The 22,894-nt window shown below is 43.8% G+C and overlaps 1 protein-coding gene across 12 annotated transcripts in view; it reads right to left on the bottom strand.

The window, feature by feature from the left end:
• LOC117463686 (adhesion G protein-coupled receptor L3-like) overlaps positions 1-22,894 on the bottom strand; it is a 236,490-nt gene that overhangs the window by 29,508 nt on the left and 184,088 nt on the right. For all 12 annotated transcript variants that reach the window (XM_071206493.1, XM_071206494.1, XM_071206497.1 and 9 more), the window contains exons 9-14: positions 21,326-21,511; positions 19,608-19,646; positions 12,118-12,301; positions 7,792-7,914; positions 6,565-6,770; positions 1,675-1,851 (exon numbers count right to left, since the gene is read on the bottom strand). In XM_071206493.1, the coding sequence (XP_071062594.1) occupies positions 1,675-1,851; positions 6,565-6,770; positions 7,792-7,914; positions 12,118-12,301; positions 19,608-19,646; positions 21,326-21,511 (915 nt within the window). The remainder of the gene's footprint in view (positions 1-1,674; positions 1,852-6,564; positions 6,771-7,791; positions 7,915-12,117; positions 12,302-19,607; positions 19,647-21,325; positions 21,512-22,894) is intronic.

The raw sequence follows: 22,894 nt of genomic DNA, 5'->3' as shown, positions 1-22,894 counted from the left end.
CATGGATACAAAGACTCTTGCATTTATGTAATGTCTGAAATGTCTTTCTCTGCCTCTCACATACACACTCCTTTCACCGGTGTTCTCAGATACAACACTGACAGTTTGGCAAATAAAAAGCCTCCGTATCTGCCATCCAGCGGCCTTTTATAACAGCAGAGTGGAGAGAAGATCAAGAGTAAGGTAGGGGGAGAAAAACGCTATCACTCAGAACTGGGATGTAACAACTGTCCACTTTCCTCCGGTGAATGAATCGCCACAAGCCAGCCGGCCTTTCCAAACCACTAAAGGATTGGGCTGAGTGAAAGCGCTCCTTTTACGGCTTCCTTTCCCCCCGCTCTGCTTTCGCCGCGTGAAGGATCCCATTCTTCGCGCCTCCCTCTCTATTCCAGCCTGGCCTTCAGCCTGCAGAGAGCTTAGTGGCAGCAGAGTCACGCTGCTGATTGACAAACAGTGGCTCCCTCTGGAAGAAACCGCTCACCCAGCCCTCCCTGGAGCCATGTGTGCAGGAGGAAGATGAATTTCAGACTGTGTGCATGCATGCCTTTTGCAGAGTGAAGGCAGTTGGAGTGGTTTCGTGGACGAGAGCCAACTGGGACGCTGATTGAGAAGAGAGGCTCTCAGAGGCAGATGCCTCAGCAGCGACCAGACTCTCCCTGTCAGCGGCAACTCCTCAAACTTCCTGTGACAGGAATTATTAATCCGTCTGTCAGCAACAGAGAACTTCTTCTCTGACATCCCACTGAGCTTTCTAAAGTGCTGCCCACAATAAAAACAACACACACATCTCCAAGCCAAATTACACTTCCTTTACTGGAACAGGCCTTATTTTCTTTTACAACTTCCATTAGCACCTCCCAATGAATTGCTCTCCGGCACTCACACTAACTGCGCTCATTCCACTTCTGCAGCTACCCTGAAGGCAAAAAAAACCCAAATGGCGCATTGATCAAATCCTGCGATATGAGGATACAATGTTAACGTGTCTGTTGTTCTCTCTTTTCTGTCTTTATTGGTAAACAAAAGACTGCTTTCATGCATAAATAAAATAAGCAAATAGATGCATTTTAGTCGTTATAGAAACATGATGTGTTGCTAAAGATGCATTCATCCATTTACCTGCAGAGTGATACCACTCTACTTCTATGAAAAGGGGCAAAAGAGACACAAAAATAGTCTATATCTGCAGTCAAGTGTTACATAAAGGTTAGAAAGCAAAAAAAACTACTTTATTTAAAGGATATATCGTGTATAAATGTACTTGAAACAGGCATTGTTTGCTGCAGCTCATCATAAATCCGGGCTGTTACACCGACAGTTTTGAGGCGGCTGCAATCGATACACACTTACACAGACAGGGTCATTGTTTAAAACTATATCAAGAGTGTGTGTGTGTGTTTATTGGCACTTTAAATGTTAGTCTACAAAGTGCTGTGAAGGTCAGCAAACACTTCTCAATCTATTACAACCCTGTGAACTTAAAAAGCAAGGGAAATATAAAACAAATATTGACAAACAGAAACTGCTGAAGCTCACTTTCCTTGTAAGCGGCTGTGTAAAGCAGTACTGACGGATCAATGCCTTTTCATTCCTCTCGATTGCATCTTGGTAAATTGCACTTTTTGATGATAAACAGGTCATCCGAGAAGCCGGAGGAGGGAAGAGTTTGCCTACCTTGACGTCCACGTGGGCCATGAGCACGGCGAAGTTGGTGAGGTGTGTGCAGGAGCAGGTGGTGTGTGTGCGGTTGGTGCCGAGCAGGCGGCAGTCCTGCGTGGACCAGAAACCCGTCATGGTCCTCTTGGAGTAACTCCAGAACGAACAGTTGGGGTTGAAGTTCTCCTCAGACTGCTGTTAGAGGGAAAACATGAATAACAGGAACACATGAGTGCTGCCCCCTTTAAGTGGAGTAATCTGTCCTTTTTGTCACAGTTGAGAATTCTTTATTTGATTTATGACAATAGATCAACAATGTATTGGGAGGCGTGTGGCGTAGTGGATAGAGCCTTGAAGTTGGCTTCAGGGGGTCACAGGTTCAAACCCCAAGCAGTCAACATGTAGTTGTGTCCCTGGGCAAGACACTTCACCCCAAATTGTTCACAGTATTGAGTATGAAAGTCGCTTTGGATAAAAGCGTCTAACAAGTAATGTACCGTACTTTTCGGACTATAAAGCGCACCTGCTTATAAGCCGCAGCAGCTAAATTGTCCGTCTGTCTTGCTCTCGTTCTGTCTCTCGGTTCCACTTTTACTTTGGCGCGCGACCTGTCTCACTCTTTTCCGGCCTCCAGCTTTTCCTGCTGGAGCCCGCCCCTTAGAGGTGGCGGGCGCGGACCGGTCATAGAGCCCGTAGTGTTAAAGGTGGTTAAGTTTACCTGTAAAATCCATAGATTTAGGAGGTCCCCTAGTGGCCGTTAGCTGTACACAAAAAATGGGGGAAAAAGTCGCGGCTTATAGTCCGAAAAGTACGGTAATATTGCAATATGGACTAGTGCAATATTCAAATCACAGGAAAATAAAGGTGAATACAAATGTTTTTGAGTGTGTCTTTGTGGAAAAACTGCATATTGAATCTAGAACGGAAACATTTATTTAGTTGCGTGAAGCCGCATGTTGTCTCCTGACAAGGTCAAAAGGGGTCTGGAGTTTATCACCGGTAGTTTTATCAAGTCAAATGCTTAAAGAGCCTGTGACACGGTTTTCCCCCATCATCCAAACCCATCAATTTGAGTACATATTGTCCCCTTGAAAACCGTTACTGAACTGATTTTGGATATTTGTACTTTGATAACCATTAATCTGCCTTCAATGTTGACAATTTTCTGGATCTTCTCGCGGATTCTTCAAGTCCCGCCAAATTATGGGTGACGTCATTGCGGGCACAGCGCTCCAGCTGCACCGTCCAGGATCCCAGCATCTGCATGTAAACCTTTATATATATACAGTCAGATGTAAACGCACGACGGCGCACACAGCAGCAAGCTCAGACAGCGATGACAGGTTAATGTTGAACGTGTCTGAGAGCTCATATGAGGCTGAAGGATCGGTTTATGTTGTATCTTCTAAGTTTAAGAATGAGGTGCGTCAATATGGGCGATCATATGGTCATGTAGCCAGTGGTGGACTGGGACTAAAAATCATCCCGGGACTCTCGACCGGCCCACTTCGGTACCGAGCTGTCAACGGGGGGAGCGGGGGATGTAAAATACAAATATAATGTATAATGTCTGTGTCTTTGACATTAGCGCTGCTAGCCACCTGTGCCCTGTACTACGAAGCCAGTTCAACAGACCCTGGATATGTTTGAGTAACAAACAAACTAACAACAACAAACTAACAAACGAGATCTCGCTAAGCGGTCCTACGACGCTGGTTATCAACTCGGTAAATCAAGCCAGGGTTTCTCTCTCTAGCTGAGAGCGCGTTCACGTCTAAGACACGAGTGGATCTGACTTTAATTACATTTGTTTCGAGTGTTTCGTCAACATAATGTGTTAAATAATACTTCTGCATCCAGTCTGTGACACTGTGAGTGTTGCACGGCCAGATGAGGCTGGAGAAGCTGACTCAGATAAGGAAATATATGATATATTATGATATTATATGATCGATGATCTGATTGATGATGTAATCTGAATGATAAGTGCGACACGTCGGCGTCTTCTCTGCATACGGCAGTTTAAACTGTATTTCCTTTATCCTGTAATATGACTTGAGAGATTTAAACTCCGCACACTGAGTCTCTTTTCTATAGACGCCGGAGGCGGACAGCGTCAGGTAAAAGAAGTTATTTAGCCTTCTCAAACCTGAGCCTCACGCGCCGCCTATGGGGGATGTGCTAGTTACTTATCCGACCGGCCCACTTCGGTACCGGCCCATCGGGATTCGTCCCGATGGCCAGTCCGCCACTGCATCCACAGTCCGCCACTGCACCCAGCCCACGTAAACTGTCAACGGGGGGAGCCTCGCTGCGGGGAAACGGTGGACCTAGTGTCCCGATCGGAGTGGGAATAATAATAATAATCCGTGCATTTTATCCATTAATTTCCCCAACATTGTGGTAAAAAACCACACGTTTAATCCACGTTGTTGGTGTACTACAACTACAAAAAGCATCGGTTTGTTTTCTCATCAGTAAATGCAGACCGGCTCAAACAAACGATTTTTAATCATCATCCTCACTCATCATTTAATGTATCATATGTTCGCCGAATTGACATGAAAGCACTAATAAATGTAGTTTCATCCACTTGAGTTTATAACCACAAAAATAATCGATTTGTTTTTATATCACATCCGACGGGAGGAAATTCAGCAGCTCTCACTCCCGATTTGTAATCCTAATGTAATCATCATCTTCACCACGATCATGTATATTTATGTCGCCGAATTGACATGAAAGCACTGACAAATATGAATATACTGTAGTCAACTTCATTAAAAAGTTATTAACGTGCCTAAACTCAGTAATTCACCATTTCTACGCATGACACAACACACTTTGTCCGTGTTTGGCTCTCGAAGCGTTCCCGCATTGACGTCACTTCCGGCTTCCCCCAAAACTTCAAAATGAGTGAAGGAATTTCCCCGCGATGTTCGAAATTATTGATATTTAACGAAACGGTATCGCTTTTTCTTTTTTAAACTGACGGTTCGAGATTACTAGTAGCCCAATATTTCATTGCACAACAGTTGTTGGGATGGTGTCACAGGCTCTTTAAATCCTTTCTTTGCAGAATAAACATCCCGAGAATAGTTTTCTCCTGCCCTTTTCAGTATGAAGCTGGTTTTACTGTCAGACAGCATCATGCAACATCTGCCTGTTTTGTTTTTTTTTTACTTTCTTTTTAACTCTAATGGACTGCCCCTCTATCTCGCTCGCCATTTTACACAAGTCACCCGCATCCACTGCACAACAAAACAAAAGGAATGATAACTAGATACATCAACCGCCCTTCCCTCTTGAGCCCAATTTATTTTGTGTCTTCAGAAGCAAAGCAGATGTGGCTTTTCTTTGTGATGCACATCTGCCAAGGTTAAACATGTCTGCCGTCTTACTGTTAACTCTGCGAGGAGCTGCAGTTTGTCATACTCTCACTCTCGCTGTAGGCTAATTAGTCTAATAAGGTTTATCCTCTGTGAATGTAATTTTGCCGCTGACTGAGTTTACCCTTCACACATCCAAACGGCGTGTAAAAGACTCCTCGGCGAGCAGATAGGAAGACCCTCCGTCCCATTAATGACTTTAATGAGTCCCATTAAGTGGTGAGGCAGGGAAGCAAAACAATAACCAGAGGACACATCATCATCTCCCCAGAAGAGCAGCGATCCACAACCTCAGCATCAGAGCGGGATAAAGTGTGGAGAACTAAAAAAAATAGCACTTGAGATTAGAAAACTAAGGTTAATTTTCAAGGGCAAAGTAAAGGTCGACTCGACGTACTCTAGATGAATAAGCTATCATTTTTACGCTGGCCCAAAATATTTCCATTCGGAGAAATGTGCTGCAGCTTTTGAAACAATACAAATATCAAAACACAAAAGTGCCAAAAGGAAGAAACATCTTCCCCAACTTGACGAAACATGCGCAGCATTGACTAAAAGTGCTGCATAAATGAATCCCCTGCAAAGTAGCTGAAAACCAGGGGACACTAACAAAGTGACGCACACAGCTGGGACCAAAGTGCTTGTTGGTATTCAGGGGTTATAAAGTTTGCCAGCTGATGTGATATAAGTAAAGATGATTATCACAGTTATTAGTGAGTAGTTGTACGCTAAATATTATTTATTTTTCAAAGAAACTAAAATATGCTGTCCTGCAGCCACAAGTAGGCCAGATAATCAGAGCGTCAGAGTCTTCATTTGATGCTCCACAGCACGCTTCTGTGCATGCAAAAAGTCAATATTGCATCCAATCAAGTTTGATTAATTGCGCATGATTATTTTACGATTCATTGTATAGCCATCGGTGTACACAGAATGCACTCTATATGTAAATGTCGGTGTGTCTATGTCAATTTAGCGTGATTGACAGACAGTAAGCTGAGAAGTGCAGGAAACACACTTTTGTGAAAGGGCATCATTTTATCAAAACAGTAAAAAAATGGAATCTGCAAATGACTCTTAAGGCAGGTGATTCAGAGCAATAACTGTGCTGATGTTGCCCCTTGACCATCAGTTGACTTCCCTCTGCAGGGTGTTTCTGCCGTGTTGCTTCCTGCCAGGTCCCTCCTACACATTAGACCTGCTGCAACTCTCCTATGGCTGTTCAACACGCATGGTAATGGCTGAGGGCGCTGTTCGCAGACAAACAGGGATATTTGGAGGGAAGCAGAGTGTGGAGAAGATAATGGAGTCAAGAGGGAGAAGTCGTGGCTCCCCACCATGACTCAGCAGCCTGCAGTGAGGCTCAGTGTGATGGATATGTGTTCAAGAGATCAGTCTAGTGTTTGTTCGGACTAATAAACAACAACAGCAACACTCTGTGAGCCATCCTTCACACCTCCTGAATACAACTTTGAGATGGGATTCTTTGTGTGCAAAAGAGACCGAAAGCACAGCGTACCTGCAGATGTCTGATGGTGAAGATGACCGGGTCGGAGAGGTACACTTTGTTGGAGTCCTTGTTGATGGCCGCCGTGACGACCGGGGAGTTAACGATGACCGAGTAATTGGTTGCCATCGCCTCGCTGCCCAGCTTCATGCTGGCGTTTTCCGTTGAGAGGTAGAGCCCGATGTGTTTGTACAGGACAAACGCAATCCGGATCTCACCTGTAGGAAGACGATGGGACAGAAACACTCAGTCCTGAGCAGAGGATACATTCACAAACACATAATAGGAGAGATGCGCTAAACTCTGTGGTGCCACAAAGCTAGACTCTTCACTATATGTCTAAAATATGTTTGCATACTCTAGGATTAAGATTATATTCAAGTGGAACAAGGAATTGAGCCTTAAAAACAACAAAGGGCCTAAACATAATGAGTGGTAATATCATTTAACAACAATATGCTAGTTCGAAGGCTTATACATAATATCAAACGCCAGTGAGCTTTAGCAACACTGTTGTAAACTGTCAAAACACAGACGAGCGTCAGGGTTGCCAACATAATTCCACAAGAGGATAGAAATCTTTCCAACATCAACAGACAGTTATTTGAATTCAGCATCCCAAAAATGTGGTTAGTCTCTTCTACTGCTGGCACTGAGAAAGGCGACGATTCCTCTCGTTAAAATCCTCTTCCTCACCATCACCTCCTGCAGCCTCACTGTGGAGTGTTGATATGAAAGGAAGCTCCCTCCTGCCGCGACTGAGATCACTCACTCAGATGAAAAGGAAACAGTGAGGGTGCTACGGCGCCGTCTGACGGGGAGATATGGGCCACCCTGCTCTAATGATCCTGAGCCCGGCTGGACGTGGACGCGTCCTCCAGCTGAGAGGAGCCGGGCGCCGCGGGGGCTGATAATAAAATCTAAAAATGGACCGGTATTACTCGTGGACATTTCTCATTGTTTCTAACAGCCTCATTTTACTTTGGAGGCAGCTCTCGAATGTACAGCATGGGTCCTATTTCAACTCTCACATCCATCCAGGTGTTTTATATGCAGACCATATAAGAGGATTTGGAAGGAACATGTAAAGTCATTCAATGCATCTGTAATGAATTTACTGAAAGACTTCCATGCAATGTAAGACATGCAAGAAATTAAAAGCAATGTATTTTGTATAGCCATGTCTGTTATATCACATCCTGAATAAAACACGACAACTGAAGCATGACTAGGACTCACCGTTTCTCCCGTGCTGCTTGAGCGTGTTGGCCGACAGGTGGATGGAGTTGCCCTGTCCTCCGGTCTGTGGGAACTTCAGATCGGGTAAGTTCCCATCAGTGCTCATCCTCGCCACCTCCAGCTCTGCACACACAGAAAAAAACACAGGACAGCATGTTAAGAATCACTACGTTAGATTTGTATCATACACAGTAGCATTACAGCCGAGGCATATTCCATATTCCACAGAATATTAAATATAGTTAATGATTTCTAGCTGAGAGTTCGATGACATGATTCTTGAATGACTAAATTAATATTACATGATTACATTTAATTGGACTATCTGCAATATTGACTAACTTTCTTCTGTTGATGTCAAAGATATGTGTTTCATGCCACATAACATCTTCAAGAAATACTTCGCACACAAAAGCATCATTTTTTTCCCAAACAATCTCCCCAGGTTACCTTCAATTCTTAAAGAAGCATTGTTTTTCTCCAAAGCCTCCGCGGTGAACACAGAATCAGAAACGAGGAGGATTGTAACAGGAAGTTGTGATACGGAATTCACATCACTTTTTTGTCTATTGGTTCACTGTGGAACCATTCAAAGTGTTCTTAAATAATTCAGAGTAACATGGGGTTAAATATGAATAAAATATACTAAAAAAATCCCTTTTAAGAACATTCTTTCATCATGCATATGAAATGTAAAACTAAACGAACAATAAAATCTACTGTGACAGCTGATTGTATTGCTCCAAGCAGCTCCACTGAGCCTGAATGCATCACATCCTTTCCTCTCACATCTGTGTGTCAGCAGGACTCTTAATCAAGTGCCTATCAAGAGTTCAGGTGACACAGTTTCCTCTCAGACTGTCAAAACAAAGGTTTTCTCTGGCCTTTGAATGAAAAGACACATTCATTTCAAGGAGGAGTGTAGAGAGCGGGAGATGAGAGCAGCAGATGAAGAGAAGCTGCAGCTCAGCAGCCAGCTCCTAATGTACGGTTCAAAGACTCCAGCGTCACACAGCGGAGGAAAACGAGCTTGCTGTTGGCAGGGCAGCAGAAATAAAAAAGCTAATTCCATCAGAATTACAATGCCAGGATACAATTGAGCTTCATAAAGCAGTGTGCTCTCATCTGGAGAGACCGCTGACCTGTGTGAAGTCTACGCTTTCCTAAATGTCACATTAACTCCAGAGCGCTGACATGAATCCACCGTGTGTTGAAAGAAAAGACGGGGCCCCAACTCCCACAAAGAAATGCTGTAGTGCATCCAGAAGAACTACAAGTAATATATATATATTTACAGGGGTTATCTTCCTGGTGCAGTGACTTCCTGAAGTGTCATCATCAGCTCCAAGTGTCCAGGGGAGAAACAGGAAGTAAGTTCCCCCACATCAATCCTCATCCACGTTTGGATCATTTAGCGATGTCCCTCCTCTTTCCTCTTCAAATCGCACTGACTAACCTTTACCTTGATGGAAGTAGGTTTGTCTGATGTGTTTCCACAAATGACCAATTTCTGGCCCGTGTTTTGAGGCGGCGTCACCTCGGCTCCCTTCCTCTGCTGCAGAGGTGATCAGTCCAAACATTTCACGCTCCTCGCCGCTGCACCACACTAATGGCAGTCATCTCCGCACATAACCGAACGGCAGATTAGTCTGCGCTGGAGAATCTCAACTGGAAACACAATTCCATCAAGTGTAAGGACTAGGAACTTCATTAAGCCCGATAAGGCATGCAGCTGATGTGATGGCGGTGGACTGTGACACCTCTGTCTTTGAAAAAGGTTATCGCCAAAGAAAGCTACAAAAGAGGCCACATCTAATCCTGCCTTTGTGTCTGTTCTCATACGTTCTCTTTTGTTTTAAGGTTCTCTTGTGCTTTTGCAAAGGCCAGGGGGTTTGGTGACACATTCCTTTTCGACTTAGCTAAGACAATACCCCAGATAGCTCCCCGTTCCCTGGATTCCACGCCTGCCTCTGGAATAAAGGAAGCATTTCCCCGCTGCCTCTCTGCCTCTCTGTTCCCTGTGAGGTTGTGTAAAAGAGCTTACGGTGGGCTTTGGGGAGTTCCTTTGATGCCATAGTCGACGTTGGACCCCGAAGGCTATACCTTCAAAGCCGTTTAAATAACACGCTAATCGGCAGAAATCTGCTCATCAGATTATCACGCACGAGAGTGAAGCGCACAGACGAAGTGTGACGTGTAAACACAAACAGACACACAATGGAGAGAGAAAATATCCCGCCGCCTTTGAAAGAAAATAGGTCTCATTATCAGCTTGGAATTTGGGAGGAGGATGTTTGACACATCTGCACACACACTTTAGTGCAAATCAGTGTGAGGGATTATGAGTCAGCTGCTGCACTGGTGTTTGATTGAATGGTCCTTATTTAAGGGCTCCTGGCTTGAAAAAAATATACTGAGCAAATAGAGAGATGAGGAGCAGTAAACATGTCGACATCCCATAATTAACCAGACTACCTCCACGAGCTGTAAAACCCCACTCCTTTCCAAATCCAGAATCTCTTAATACCCACATGAATTGTGCGCCAGATACAATCAAATCCCTTTTATTAATTCTCGCTTCCTTTTTAAGTCAGCAGACCTATATTTTTAGATTTGTTCTGAGAAGAGAGGCAATTCATCATGACATTATTTGTGTCTTTTTATTCCCCTTGCCCCACTAACCGTCCGCAGAACCGGTTACTTCATTTCTTTTCATTTGTGCTCTCTCAATGTATGCTTAATACATTCTACGACTGATGACAGTAGCTCCATTATCTGTCTCTGTTGGTATTTAGACTTTGGATAATGAGCAGTGATCCCTGGTCTGCACGACACGTGGATAATTCCTGCTAATAACTTACATTAATATAAGAATAATGATCAGATAATTGTTGATTTACAGCTGACAGAGAAGAAGAAGAAGTCACAGACATATGTGAACATTAAGAGATAAAAGCAAACGTTTTTCAATTTCCATTTTCCTAAATATCACAATCCACACTGCTGCTGTCTTCCAGCTGAGCCTCTAATCTGTTTCCCAGCAGCTTGAGGACAAATTAACTTAATTCTGTCCAAGATGGTTTACTCATGCAGGCGAAGTCAACCAAATTAAAGTATAATTAAGTGTTTGCTCGATGCCATGCAATTTTCAATGCTTTAATTGCTGAAAAACAGCAAGCCAAAGTGATAAAGATACTTTAAATCTCGCTCCAGGAAATTATTATTTGTCAGAATTTGATCCGTGCCTTCTAATGCAATTTGGAAGGCACGGGAGTATATAGTAATTATAAAATATATGTTTTAATGCAATATTAGTGTGAGTCAGCAGGAGCCGGAGAAAGAGCCTAACAGAGCGTATGTGCCCAGTGAACACTGTCCATAGGAATGAATAGGACGATGTTCTTCCAAATGCATCCATGGCAGAAAACATTGCATGCTTAATATTATTGTATATGTCCTAAGAAATGTATGCTGGCTGGGCACTTTTTGGCAGTCTATTTTCACACTATATGTAAGTTAGCATCAGGCAGTTTCAAAATGTGTTTACCCTTATTATAACTTTATAACACTTTAGTGTACTCCACATTCAATGGTTCATAGCACTGGCAAGTTGACTACTGTACTGAAAGACACTCCAAACAAAGCGCCACAATCCTTGAAACATTGAACACCTACTATTTTTATGCATATTAACACACGTTGAAGGGGATATTGATAATGACTCCTTGGTGTGTCTGTTTCTTTATATATACAGTATTTACAGGTAAAGGACATCTGCAATTCTGCATGTGAAGATAGAGTCCAAACTAAATGTTCAAAAGCACTAAAAACATTGTGTGAACAACTCTCAACAGAAAGATTGAGGTAACAGTCTTTCCAAATGTTTCCTTTATAAGATGAAAAACATCTCTGGAGGCGATGTTTAAAGGTGGGGTAGGTAAGTTTCAGAAACCGGCTCGAGATACACTTTTTGTTATATTCCATGGAATGCTCTTAACATCCCGATAGCAATGAATATCTTAAGTGCTTTGACAAAAAATCCATAAAAAAATGTCATCTGTAGAAGCCGTAATACTGTAAAAAGTACAATGGCCTACCTGCCTGTCAGCCTTCCATCGGGGCACAAACTTATCTCATTGGTCATGTGCGCGTTCATGTGTGTTGGAGGAGGGGCTCTATAGGGAAGTGGCAGATTTTCTCCGGTTGTGTATTTTCAAATTCTAGCGATCTCGAGCCGGTTTCTCAAACTTACCTACCCCACCTTTAATACCCTCCTCCACATGTAAATGGCTCCTGCATGTAAAGACAGACACTGCTTGCACTCACGGATGTTCTCGGTGTTCTCCTGTACGATGTCGGTCTTCAGCAGGTTGTCGGCGAGGATGAAGGCGCCCTGCTCCACCGTGTCCAGCAGCGTGGTGGCGGCCCTCAGCTGCTCCGCGGTGCTCAGCTGTCTCCACGCTGCCTGCGCCTGCGGCTGCAGCAGATTGTTGACGGTCTCCACCATGGCCTGTGGAGGCAGATCATTGATTCAGTGAGAAGAGCTAAGCTGCTGAGAGACTGCCGCTGTATGTGGAGGTGATGTGGTAAAGGGTGCGAGTGAGGGGAGAGGAAAGGGGATGACAAACAAATCATGCAACCCTGAGGGACGGTGGAAGGAAGAGGCATGAAGTGTTCCCCCCCTTTTTCATTTGAAGTAATATTCCTTGATAATATTTCTACTGAGCAATTATATGCTTTTGGACATAGAAAGTAGCACCTTCATCTGTTTTGACATTGAACATGACATTACACTAGTTGTTATCTTCTAGAAGAATTAATCACCACAATACTAGAGGCGAGTTTGTACATGCCTTAAGGCTAGAGTCTTTAATTGGTCTGATTAATGTTTCTCCATGCAGACGCTCCCAATGCACTACACACGGAAACATTAAGACAGTGCATGAATAAGGTATCGCTGCTAGCATCAATCTGCAAGCATCCTTACTGTATTTTAAAATCTCAGAACAACTATTAGGCCTTCTTTATAATCTTCACACAACAACGCCAAAGCAAGGAAGAAACATTCTCGAAGACAAGATGAAAAATTAAGAGCCATTAAAGATTTAAAAATGCCAATGGCAAGATATATGAAGAGAATACTAATTGGTCAAGCCAAGCAATTAATTCAATTCTGCACTGAGGAGCAAAATGAAGAAAATACATTTCCGAGGTGGGCGAATGCAGAATTAGACATTTTCTGCACGACGTATAATAGTAACCAATCCGCCTTTAAAAGAGGAAATCTCATATCTGATGTAAAAACGGTTTGACTTTTGATTTTCCTTTTTGCACTTCTTCAAAAGCCAGTTTAATCTGTGACATGCAGAAGATAGAAGATCTGATGCGTGTTAAAAACAGGGAGTGTCAAGTTCTCTCTGAACTTCGATCAGATCCCTGTTTTGATCAGCGGATTATGAAAGAGCTTGAGTGTGACTCAGAAAACAGCACAGGGATAAAGCTACAGGCGAATAAGAGGAATCGTGTGCATTAGTGTATCAAATGACTTCCTGATGAACAAAAGTGTAATGGAGCCCCCAACTACCTCATGATGTTAAGTTGTATGTTTGTTTGGAATGGCTGTGATAGAAGTGGAGATTGTGTTCGGCTCACTGACGCTGGATGAGAATTTCAAACCGCACCAGCTGTCTTCTCCTCGTTCAAAACATACCGGGCACACACGAGCCGCCCACACACACTGACCGGCTGACGCAAGAGCGAACACACACCTCTGCACCTGCTCGTACACAAAAACAGAGAAGCTCGCACGCTCGTGTGCACGCAGCCTGGCAACTTTGATGTAATTATTCATTATCTGCAGCCAATCTCCAATCACACCTCCTGACATTCAGCTCCAGGCAGAGGTTGATTCGCTCTCAATTAAGGAGCTCCTTTTCTTCAGGCACTGACATTTTATTTCCCTTTGTTCACCACTGCAATGTTTTTTTCAGCACTTCATAAAACACTGGAATAATGGTTGTTCAGGGGAACGATTGATGGACTCGCTGCTTTGCATGCAGCGGAGACGTAGACAGAAGAACAGGAAGAAAGGCAGAGGAAGGGGTTAGTAACTGTGTGAATGCACAATGGATAATTGATCGAGTGAATAAAAGTGTGTATGAAACATTTACCAAAAGCGGTGTGGTAATAAAGATCAGCTTCCTTGCAGGCATTTATGGTGCAAAAGAATGAAGCTGACAGCCACTCACGGAGCATCTGTTGGACATGTTACAAATCGCTGAGACGCAAATTATTCATTGCTGATATTAATATGTCTGTGGCATGGCAATGTTGCCTCATTAAAACCAGATCATTGAAATCTCAGGACTGAAGAGAGATACTTCACATACAAATCATCGATGTTAGTGTTAATAATGTCCAAAAGAAGCATGTCAATGCCTTTGTCCTCGAAAATGGTTAGTAACAATTTAGAAGAGTAAAAGTAAGTCCACACTGAATGAGAAGTGTCTTTCCAGTGTTATACTGTGTGTCCCTCTTGTTAAGCTTTCTCCAGCATGTGTGTCAAACAGCATTGGAGCCTTAAAAAACTGATGTCATGTATCCAGACCTTTCTTTCAAAGCCAATGCACTGACGCATTCTCCAATTCACGAAGAAGAAGAAGAATGACATAAATCGTATCTTTTTGTAAACCACACTGATGGCTATGATATCAATGTTGCATTGTTGTACTGTATGTTATCTCCTACCAACAAGACCTGTAGGTATATTTCCCCCTCAAAATGTATAAGGAACAAGAGTCAAAAGAGTGTTTTTGTGCCACAGCTTTGTAGATTCGAAGCAAGCATGACCAAAACAGACTTGAGAACAACACCAACATCTTCTTCCCCCTGCAGAATCAGCACTCAGATATGCGTCTACGGCATGCCCACTCTGATGTTAAACATGAAGCTACAGCCAGCAGCCGGTGAGCTGGAGATGTGCGCCCATGCAGCAGCGCAGTTGAGACGTGATGCCATTAGCACGCTGCCACTCCATCTGTCACATGTAGCTTCCAGTCTGCTGAAGCTAACTCACATACTTTCCTTTCCTGTGCTGAAAGAAGGTAGTGTGTTCTGGTTCCTGGTACAAGAGGGAAATGCTCCTCAGCTGCAGGAATGTTCCATGTGGAAAAAGGAGGAGGAGAAGGAGGACAGGGCGTGAAAAGCTGCAGAGCATGGGCCGTTTTGTAGTGATGCAGAGAGAAGGGAGGAGCGGTGGACATTAGGCTGCGGTCCAAGGTGTGTGTGCTGATTGATGAAATTAACTCTAGGTCTGGGAAATTGATTCTGGCGGAGGCTGATCTCCCTCTCCTCCTCCCTTCCTGTTCTCCAGTCGGTTCCTCTCCCTTTTGTCTGACTCAAAATGAGAAGTACAATCAACACAAGACAATCAATGTCTTTCGGCTCAGGTGAAGCTTTTGCATCATTTCTGGTTTTTTTCATTTGACCTGCGATCCAAGTCCTCGCCTTCTCTGAAAATCTCTGCAAGCTTCTCGTTTAATATTTCATTACATCTCTCTCTTGTAGGCGGGTGGTTGTGTCTGTGATTTTCTGAGGGATTATCTCTCTGCTTTTTGTCTATTTGTTATGTTTAATCTCACTATTGTACTCTTCCCACACATCAGCCCGTTTATTTATTTATCAACAGCAGAGAGGCTGACTTTCATTACAAATACATTTTATTACAGACATGCCTTACCCAGTTTTAGAAGCATGTATTTTAGAAATACAAAACTTCATCCATGTTGACCTGTTGCCTAATTGAATTAAAGTTTTTATACTGTATCAGTACAAAAACCGCCATGTCATACTCTGAATATAAGATTGTTTGTTTAACAAAAATACAATTTTGTTTCCTAATTATTTCCAGTTGCTACTATTTCACTTTTGATTTTAAAAATTAATTTGTTCAATGTAAAACTAATTTAACATTTCCTTCAGACAGTTCAAATTTTAAGGAAATACTTTCTCTCGTTTCTGTTCGGCTCTTAAAATGTTATTTTGGAAGTGAGTTTGTGATTTTGTATTTTTCACAGGAATAAAATCTAATGTGAAGCGGCTGTCAAGTGGATCAGCACCTCTAAATGTGAGGCCATGGTTCTCAGCAGGAAACTGATGGACTGTCCACTCCGAGTAGAGAATAAGTAGAGGAGTTCAAGTATCTCGGGGTCTTGTTCTGAGTGGGTGGACAATGGAGCGTGAGATGGGCCGGAGAATCGGAGCAGCGGGAGCTTTGTGCACCGTTGTGATGAAGAGAGAGCTGAGTCAGAAGGCCATGTTTATTCCTACCCTCACCTATGGTCATGAAGGGGGGGGGGACATCACCAAAAGATTGAGATTGTGGATACAACCGTTCAAATGGGTTTTCCCCAGAGGGTGGCTAGCATCTCCCTTAGGGATAAGGTCAGTCACAGCGAGGGACTCGGACTAGAGCCTCTGCTGCTTCACGTTGAAAGGAGCCTGTTGAGGTGGTTCGGGGAGTAAGGGTGCCACCTGGCCGCCTCCCTAAGGAGGAGCTGGGCGGAGGCTGAGGGGCAGACCCAGGACCAGGTGGAGGGATTATATTTCCAAGTTTGCTTGAGAGCGTCTTGGAAGTCCCCAGTCAGAGCAGGTTGATGTTGCCAGGGTAAGAGAAGTGTGGGGGCTTGGTTGGAACTGTGGTTGACAATGAAAACAATATATGTTTGTTTTTTTCATACTAGTTTAAACCAACTTGCAGAAAAGCTCACACTCGTCACATGGCCAAGCTAACTTTAAAGCTATACATAGGTACAATTATATGCTATTTTTTTCCAATCAAAAATTCCAACACTGCAAGAGACACTATTAATCCCAAACATCTTGTGAGAAGTAATCGAGTGTACTTCAAAAAACACCTCAAGCACTCTTATTTTACATTTAAGAATTACCAGTATGCATGTATTAATAATATCATGCTACCTTAATAAATATAGGATACAATCCCTGAAAACTCCTTCCACTTGCTTCTCTTCATCTCACAATATGCATAGCTCCCTGCAGGCCAGATGAGGATACCTCTCCGTTTATGAGGAGGAGGTTATCTTCATCAAATGTACCGCCAGAGAAATTATATAATCTCGTTACATTCTGGAATGAGGATCCTCCCTCCGTTCCGCCTGCTCTCAGGTCATCTGCGCTACTACCCTCCCCCGGTCGTCTCTGTGTGTGAAGGTGCCGTTTTAATGAGGGGTCGCAGCGCCGGATCCTCCCTCTGTCCTCAACATTCACACTCACTTGGCTTCACAAGATACTATGTTGATCTTTTGTGTGTTGCACGACATACTTCTCTGCTTTAGAACACAATACATGGCGCAGGAAGACACTATCCAAAGCTAGCGTGCTTGACTTTAGCTTAGTGGGTGGACATCATCTCAGTAATTGGACCATAATGTCACTACCCATAAACAAGCTGCTGTTACTATGAGGCACAGGAGGCCGCTGTTTTCATCATGTGTGTTCCAAAATCAAAGGGCACCGCGGGGAATCGTGCAGGGCGAACACAGAACATGATATGCTTTGTAGTTGATCAAGGCCAAATTGGTTACGACTTGTGGCAGAGGTCACTGCTTATGAACAACGGAGACGGATTCAGAAGAAGTCACAACCAATGATTGTCTCATAGGCCCAGGTGTGGAGTTGATGCTGAAGAGATAAAAGGTGAATTCCGCACTTAAAACCAATGATAATCACTCGTTACCTCATTTAGACATTAACCTGAAGCCCTGCACTTTATCTTGGAGTGTGTCGTCCTTCAGCACAACCGCACCTGCTCTCACACACTCTGCCGTGTTCCCAAAGTACTGAGGTGTGTTTGCAGCAGCAGAGGCAGGTGCGCGTCTCATTTGCTTTAATTCCTTTGTTAATCCCATTTATGTCGACCACTAGGGCCCCGCTGGAGAAAACATTGCCCAAATTCTCTAATCAATGAAAAGTCCCTGAAAGGCTGGCGGCGCGTGCAGTCGATGGCGGTGTTTACCTAAGGCCACAGATGTTGCTCCATTATTCCGCTTCGTCAAGTGAAAGCTCCTCAGAGGTGTTTGAATGTATCAACCCAGCGAGGGAGCAAGAGGAGGAGGGGCACAGCAGAGCGTACAGTCAGCTATGGGAATGCACGAAACAGCCGCTGTGTGGAAGCATGAGGCCAGGTGCAGCAGCTGCAGGTAAATCACAGAGTTGTACCTTCTTTAGCCGTGCCACTGACTTGGCTCCATACTGGTGATATTGGTGTATTTGACTATGTTTCTGCAGAATGAAACATATCGTCAATTATTGGATTGCTATGAAAATGTAGAATAAGTAGAAGAAATATTTATTTATCCCGGGGGAATTAGTTTTTCTGGCCAGTTATTCCATTATAGAATGTAGTAAAAAATAAAATAATAATAATGCAAACATTAGGAGTAAAATATGTAATATATGCAACATATCAATTAAAATATATGAGTATGTTTTTATTTTTAGATTCAACACGGTTAGATTAAATGTATTTTATTCATCCATATTGGGAAATTGTTTTGTTGCAGCAGCATGTTTACACTTTATATTCAAGGCATTGCAACCGAGTAAAAAGTACATTATAAATAATAATAATATATTCAAAATGTTGATTTAAAATACACTTTTTAAGTGAGGTGTCACCTTATATGTTGTTGTTTAAACATTTTATTAAAAAACCAAGCACCAGTTCAGTTAATTTGTCGAATACGTTGACCTACTCCCTGATAAACCACTTTCTTCGTGGTATGAGCTCATTGTAAAACAATTATTGGTGCCGCGTTGTCATTATGTATATGTTTTCCATACTTTTGGTTGATAATGGGCGGGTAATGCATTTTTTCAATTATTGACAAAACAGAAAATTGCCAATTGTTGGTCTTTCCATGGCATTGAGCGAAATAAAGTGTGCATATACCGTATTTAGGAAACCACCACACTATAAGCATCTCAGAAACACATTTGCAAGTGAGCACACTCGTCTGTAGGCAAACATACATTCAGTTGGATATTATTTGCACACATGAAAAAAAAAGAACAAATCGCACAGTGCCTTCTGACATGCCTCGGAGGAATGTAGGCAAATGCATGTTGCTTTACATGAGCTGCAGAGCGTGCACACAACAAACGTCTGTCTCTAATGAGAAGTGCAGCTTTATGGGAGCATCTGTACGGCAGACAAGATGTCAACTTATTCCACAGTTTTCCCGTCAAACTATTCTGATGACAGTTTCACATGTCACCTCAGGAATACCAAAACCACTCAGCGGCACGCGAAAAAACTGAGAGAAGCAATACAGGCCCCCCCTTAAATTAGGACACGCATGCATTATGCATCAGGGAGAATCACAACACATCATGACTTTGGCTGACAGAGTAGTTAGAAGTTGACTTGCTGCAGTAATGAGGTCACTTCTGTGGTTCTTAAGCATTTTCTCAGAAAAGTAGAGTGTGCTGGATGCCTGAGAGCATTTTCTTTTGACTGATGCTATCCACTTATGTGGGTTACTTCACTGGAACACACTGCTGATGTGATGGTTTAAGGGCATTTTTTAAATGATTGAGGCACCTGAGAAAAATGCATGCTCAGGCCAAACACATTAGAGGAAGAATTCCACGACACGTGCATGCAGGGGGGAAATGATGACATATGACTTCAAGGCATGGAAGTGAACTTGAATTATATGATGAAAGATGACAGCAGAGTTGCCACAATGAGGTAATGGAGGGGATTTAGAGGGGGGAAGATTTTGTCCAAATACCTGAACATAAAAGCGGCAAGAGCGCTCTCTTTTCTGCAGCTGCAACACAAAGAAAATCAGAGTTAGGAAAAGGTTAACATATCAAACAACTCCTATGAAATACATTTCTTTCAGCAGCTTGAAGTAAAGATTTGAATCACTTTCATAAATCGTGTGGCAAATACATTAATTATACCTGATCTTAGAAACACATCAGATGCTCGTGTGTTAATTAGCACTAAAACGAGATGTACAAGCCATGTGGGAATAGACCTATGGCACACTTGAATGTGATTTCAAGGTAAGTATTTCAGTTTTTCCGAAAAATAAGAAATGCATGTGAGAACTCAGGAGAACGGTTTCAGTTGAGATGCTCTGCCATGATTTAGCACACCTGAATGACAGGTAGCTCGGTTAGCACTGCACGCAGACTGAATTATTTTAATCGAGTTTTAAAACGAGCTGGCTAGCCAACAAAGCTTCTGTGTGGCTTAACAGCTAGAATCTGGTACCGTGCTAAATCCATGCAGATTAGCTCCTAAGAGCACCGTTTCCTCATAAAGGAGCCCGTGCTCCACATCACAGCCCACTCCACTGGAAAGCGTGAGCCGGCTCCCCTTTGATCATGAGCAGCACACTGATCTCTCCGTTTGCCAACTCAATCCTCTCATTGTCTGCTGGCAGGAGCATTGTGCAGCGCTATCGGCAAAAACAATCTTTAATTCGCTTAGCTCTCTGCAGATTGTGTCAAAAAGGATTGGAGGTAAACATCAGCCTGGATGATGTCCAACACGAGGGAGAGAGGTACAATGGACGGAGAATTATAAATCCCCTGACCTCCTTAATAAAAGCTCTTTTCATTTAACTCCACAGAACTGCCTTTTTGAGCCAGTTCCTCACCTTTACAAGAGAAACTAAAGACTGCAGCAGCTATCTCCACCACAGCAGATCTTCAATGGGGGCTTTTATGTGAAGCTTTTATAAACAGAGGTATTATAAACTGTAGATCCTCCTCAACGTGAGTTTCCTCATTGCCAGCCCCTTTGCTTCCGGCCATCTTTACTGCCTTGCCTCTCCATTGGAGGACACTGCCACTAAAATCTCAATGGGCACATCTGTGTGTGTTGCAGCAATGAAATAAAAACGGCCTGCCCCCCGAAAAGCTATCTGAGACCAGGTGTTCATTCTCCCCTACAAGTGAAGCCGCTCCTCCAAGTTAACGAGTGACATTTTAAATGTCACTGATGTTTGCTGTTGAGGAAGTATTATTTGTGCTCGCAGGGAGTCGCTGAAATGATGCAACACTCTCACAGAGCTTGGATCCGAACACCTACGCTGTACTATTAGTATAAATCAAATGCTGCATGTGTAGTGCTTTAGACGAGCATGACATCCTTTAAACTACATCAAAGTTGAACGGATGGCATAATGCATGAGAGCTACAGATATGCTCTCCGCTGTAGTTGAAGGTGTTTCATATGCATTGACCTCAGGATAACGCTAGGTCTCACTTTTTCTGACAGCAGCAGCAGCAGCAGATCATTAAAAAAAAACCTACTGTTCAGGTTGCACTGGGTGGAGGTGATGTGGAAGGTACGGTAAGCATACATTTTGAAAACTCAGAAAGGTTTTGGACTCATAAATTGGCCCTTTTGAGTTAACGTTGTAAGCTTTGGCGTAAAGGAGTAGAAACCACCCTGTTAGATAGCCATATATGTATTAGATATTCGTTTGAGTACCTTGTTGAGGCTCCGTGCAGCGCTGTCTTTGCCACCGGGCGTCAGGTTCCTGAGCTGCACGTCGAGCAGGTCCACCAGCTGCACCATGGCCTTCACGGTGAACGTGATGTCTCCCGCCTGGAGATTACGCTTTGTTTGCTCTGCTAACTCCCGGGCGATGACTGCAGCCGTCTCTCCAGCTTTGAGCTGCAGGAAAAAGGACAGAAAATAACCGAAATTAGGTGATAACTGGCACAGATGTATTCCTTATATTCTTTAACTCATCATACACAACCCATAAAGATGACAAATTGCAATACATATTTGTAGCCCTAGCCAGTTAGTGTCACAATTCACATGTTAGGTCACGTTTGTAGTTTTGTCTGTGTTGGTGTTTTTCTTGTCTTTGGGTTTCCTGTCTTATTGTGTTAAGTGTTCACCCCCGTTTCCTGCCTGTCTGCTTTCTGTCTGTTTCCCTCCCTGATTACCCGATTGTGTTCACCTGTTGTCCTTGTGTTTCTCCTCCCCTGCCCGGCTGTTTCTCGTTGTCATGATTACCCCTTCTTGTATTTAGTCTTGTCTCTGTCTGTGTTCAGTGTTGGGTCATTGTTTGTTGGTGACGGAGTTCACCGGAGAGTGTTCTGTTCTGTTCTGCATTTATCGTTTATCCTTGAAATAAAGGGTTTCTCAAAGGTTATCTGCATTTGGGTCCTGCTTCCTTCACTCATCCGTGACAGAATGACCCAACCCGAAATGGACCCAGCAGACGATCCTTTTGAGGTGGAGCTGCAACATTTCTCTTTTCCTTTGGAATGTTGCCACGATTGGTGGAAGGAAGCGTCCAGTGTTCGGCTGAAGGAGGCCGCCCTGGTAGAGGCATCACCGGTTGGCGATGGAGAAGCCCGACTTGGTGGAATTCTTACCTGACTGGATGTTGGACTTCCTCTGGAGGTGTGATTTCCAGCCTGCTGACTACAGACGTCTCGGAGTGGTCCGTCTGGGGTCAACCCATGCTTCTGTCCCAGTTCCTGCTCCTGTTCTGGAGTCATGTGCTGGAAGTCGTCAGGCTTATGGAGGCCCACGGAGTATTCAGGCGGCTGCTAAGAGGAGTCGTCGCAAGGCCAGACAAGGAGTACGGGCCCCAGCAGCCATGGTTCCAGTCCCAGTACGGGCCCCAGCAGCCATGGTTCCAGTCCCAGTACGGGCCCCAGCAGCCATGGTTCCAGTCCCAGTACGGGCCCCAGCAGCCATGGTCCCAGTCCCAGTACGGGCCCCAGCAGCCATGGTTCCAGTCCCAGTACAGGCCCCAGCAGCCATGGTTCCAGCCCCAGTACAGGCTCCCGCAGCCATGTTTTCGGCTCCAAGACCGCCCCACACAGTCATTATCCAGGCTCCAGAACTGTATCACACAGCCATGTTTCCAGCTCCAGGGCCGGCCCCAGCGGCCATGGTCCCGGCTCCAAGAGCGCCCTATCCAGTCATGTTTCCGACTTCAGAGCTGGATCTTATAGACAGGATTCTGGCTTCAACAGCCATGATTCTGGCTTCAATTCCGGTCCCTGCAGCCATGGTTTCAGCCCCAGTTCTGGC

Source organism: Pseudochaenichthys georgianus, chromosome 18 (assembly GCF_902827115.2).
Source record: "Pseudochaenichthys georgianus chromosome 18, fPseGeo1.2, whole genome shotgun sequence".
Taxonomy (NCBI): domain Eukaryota; kingdom Metazoa; phylum Chordata; class Actinopteri; order Perciformes; family Channichthyidae; genus Pseudochaenichthys; species Pseudochaenichthys georgianus.
Note: the sequence above shows the minus strand (reverse complement) of the source record. Positions and strands in the feature narration are given on the sequence as shown.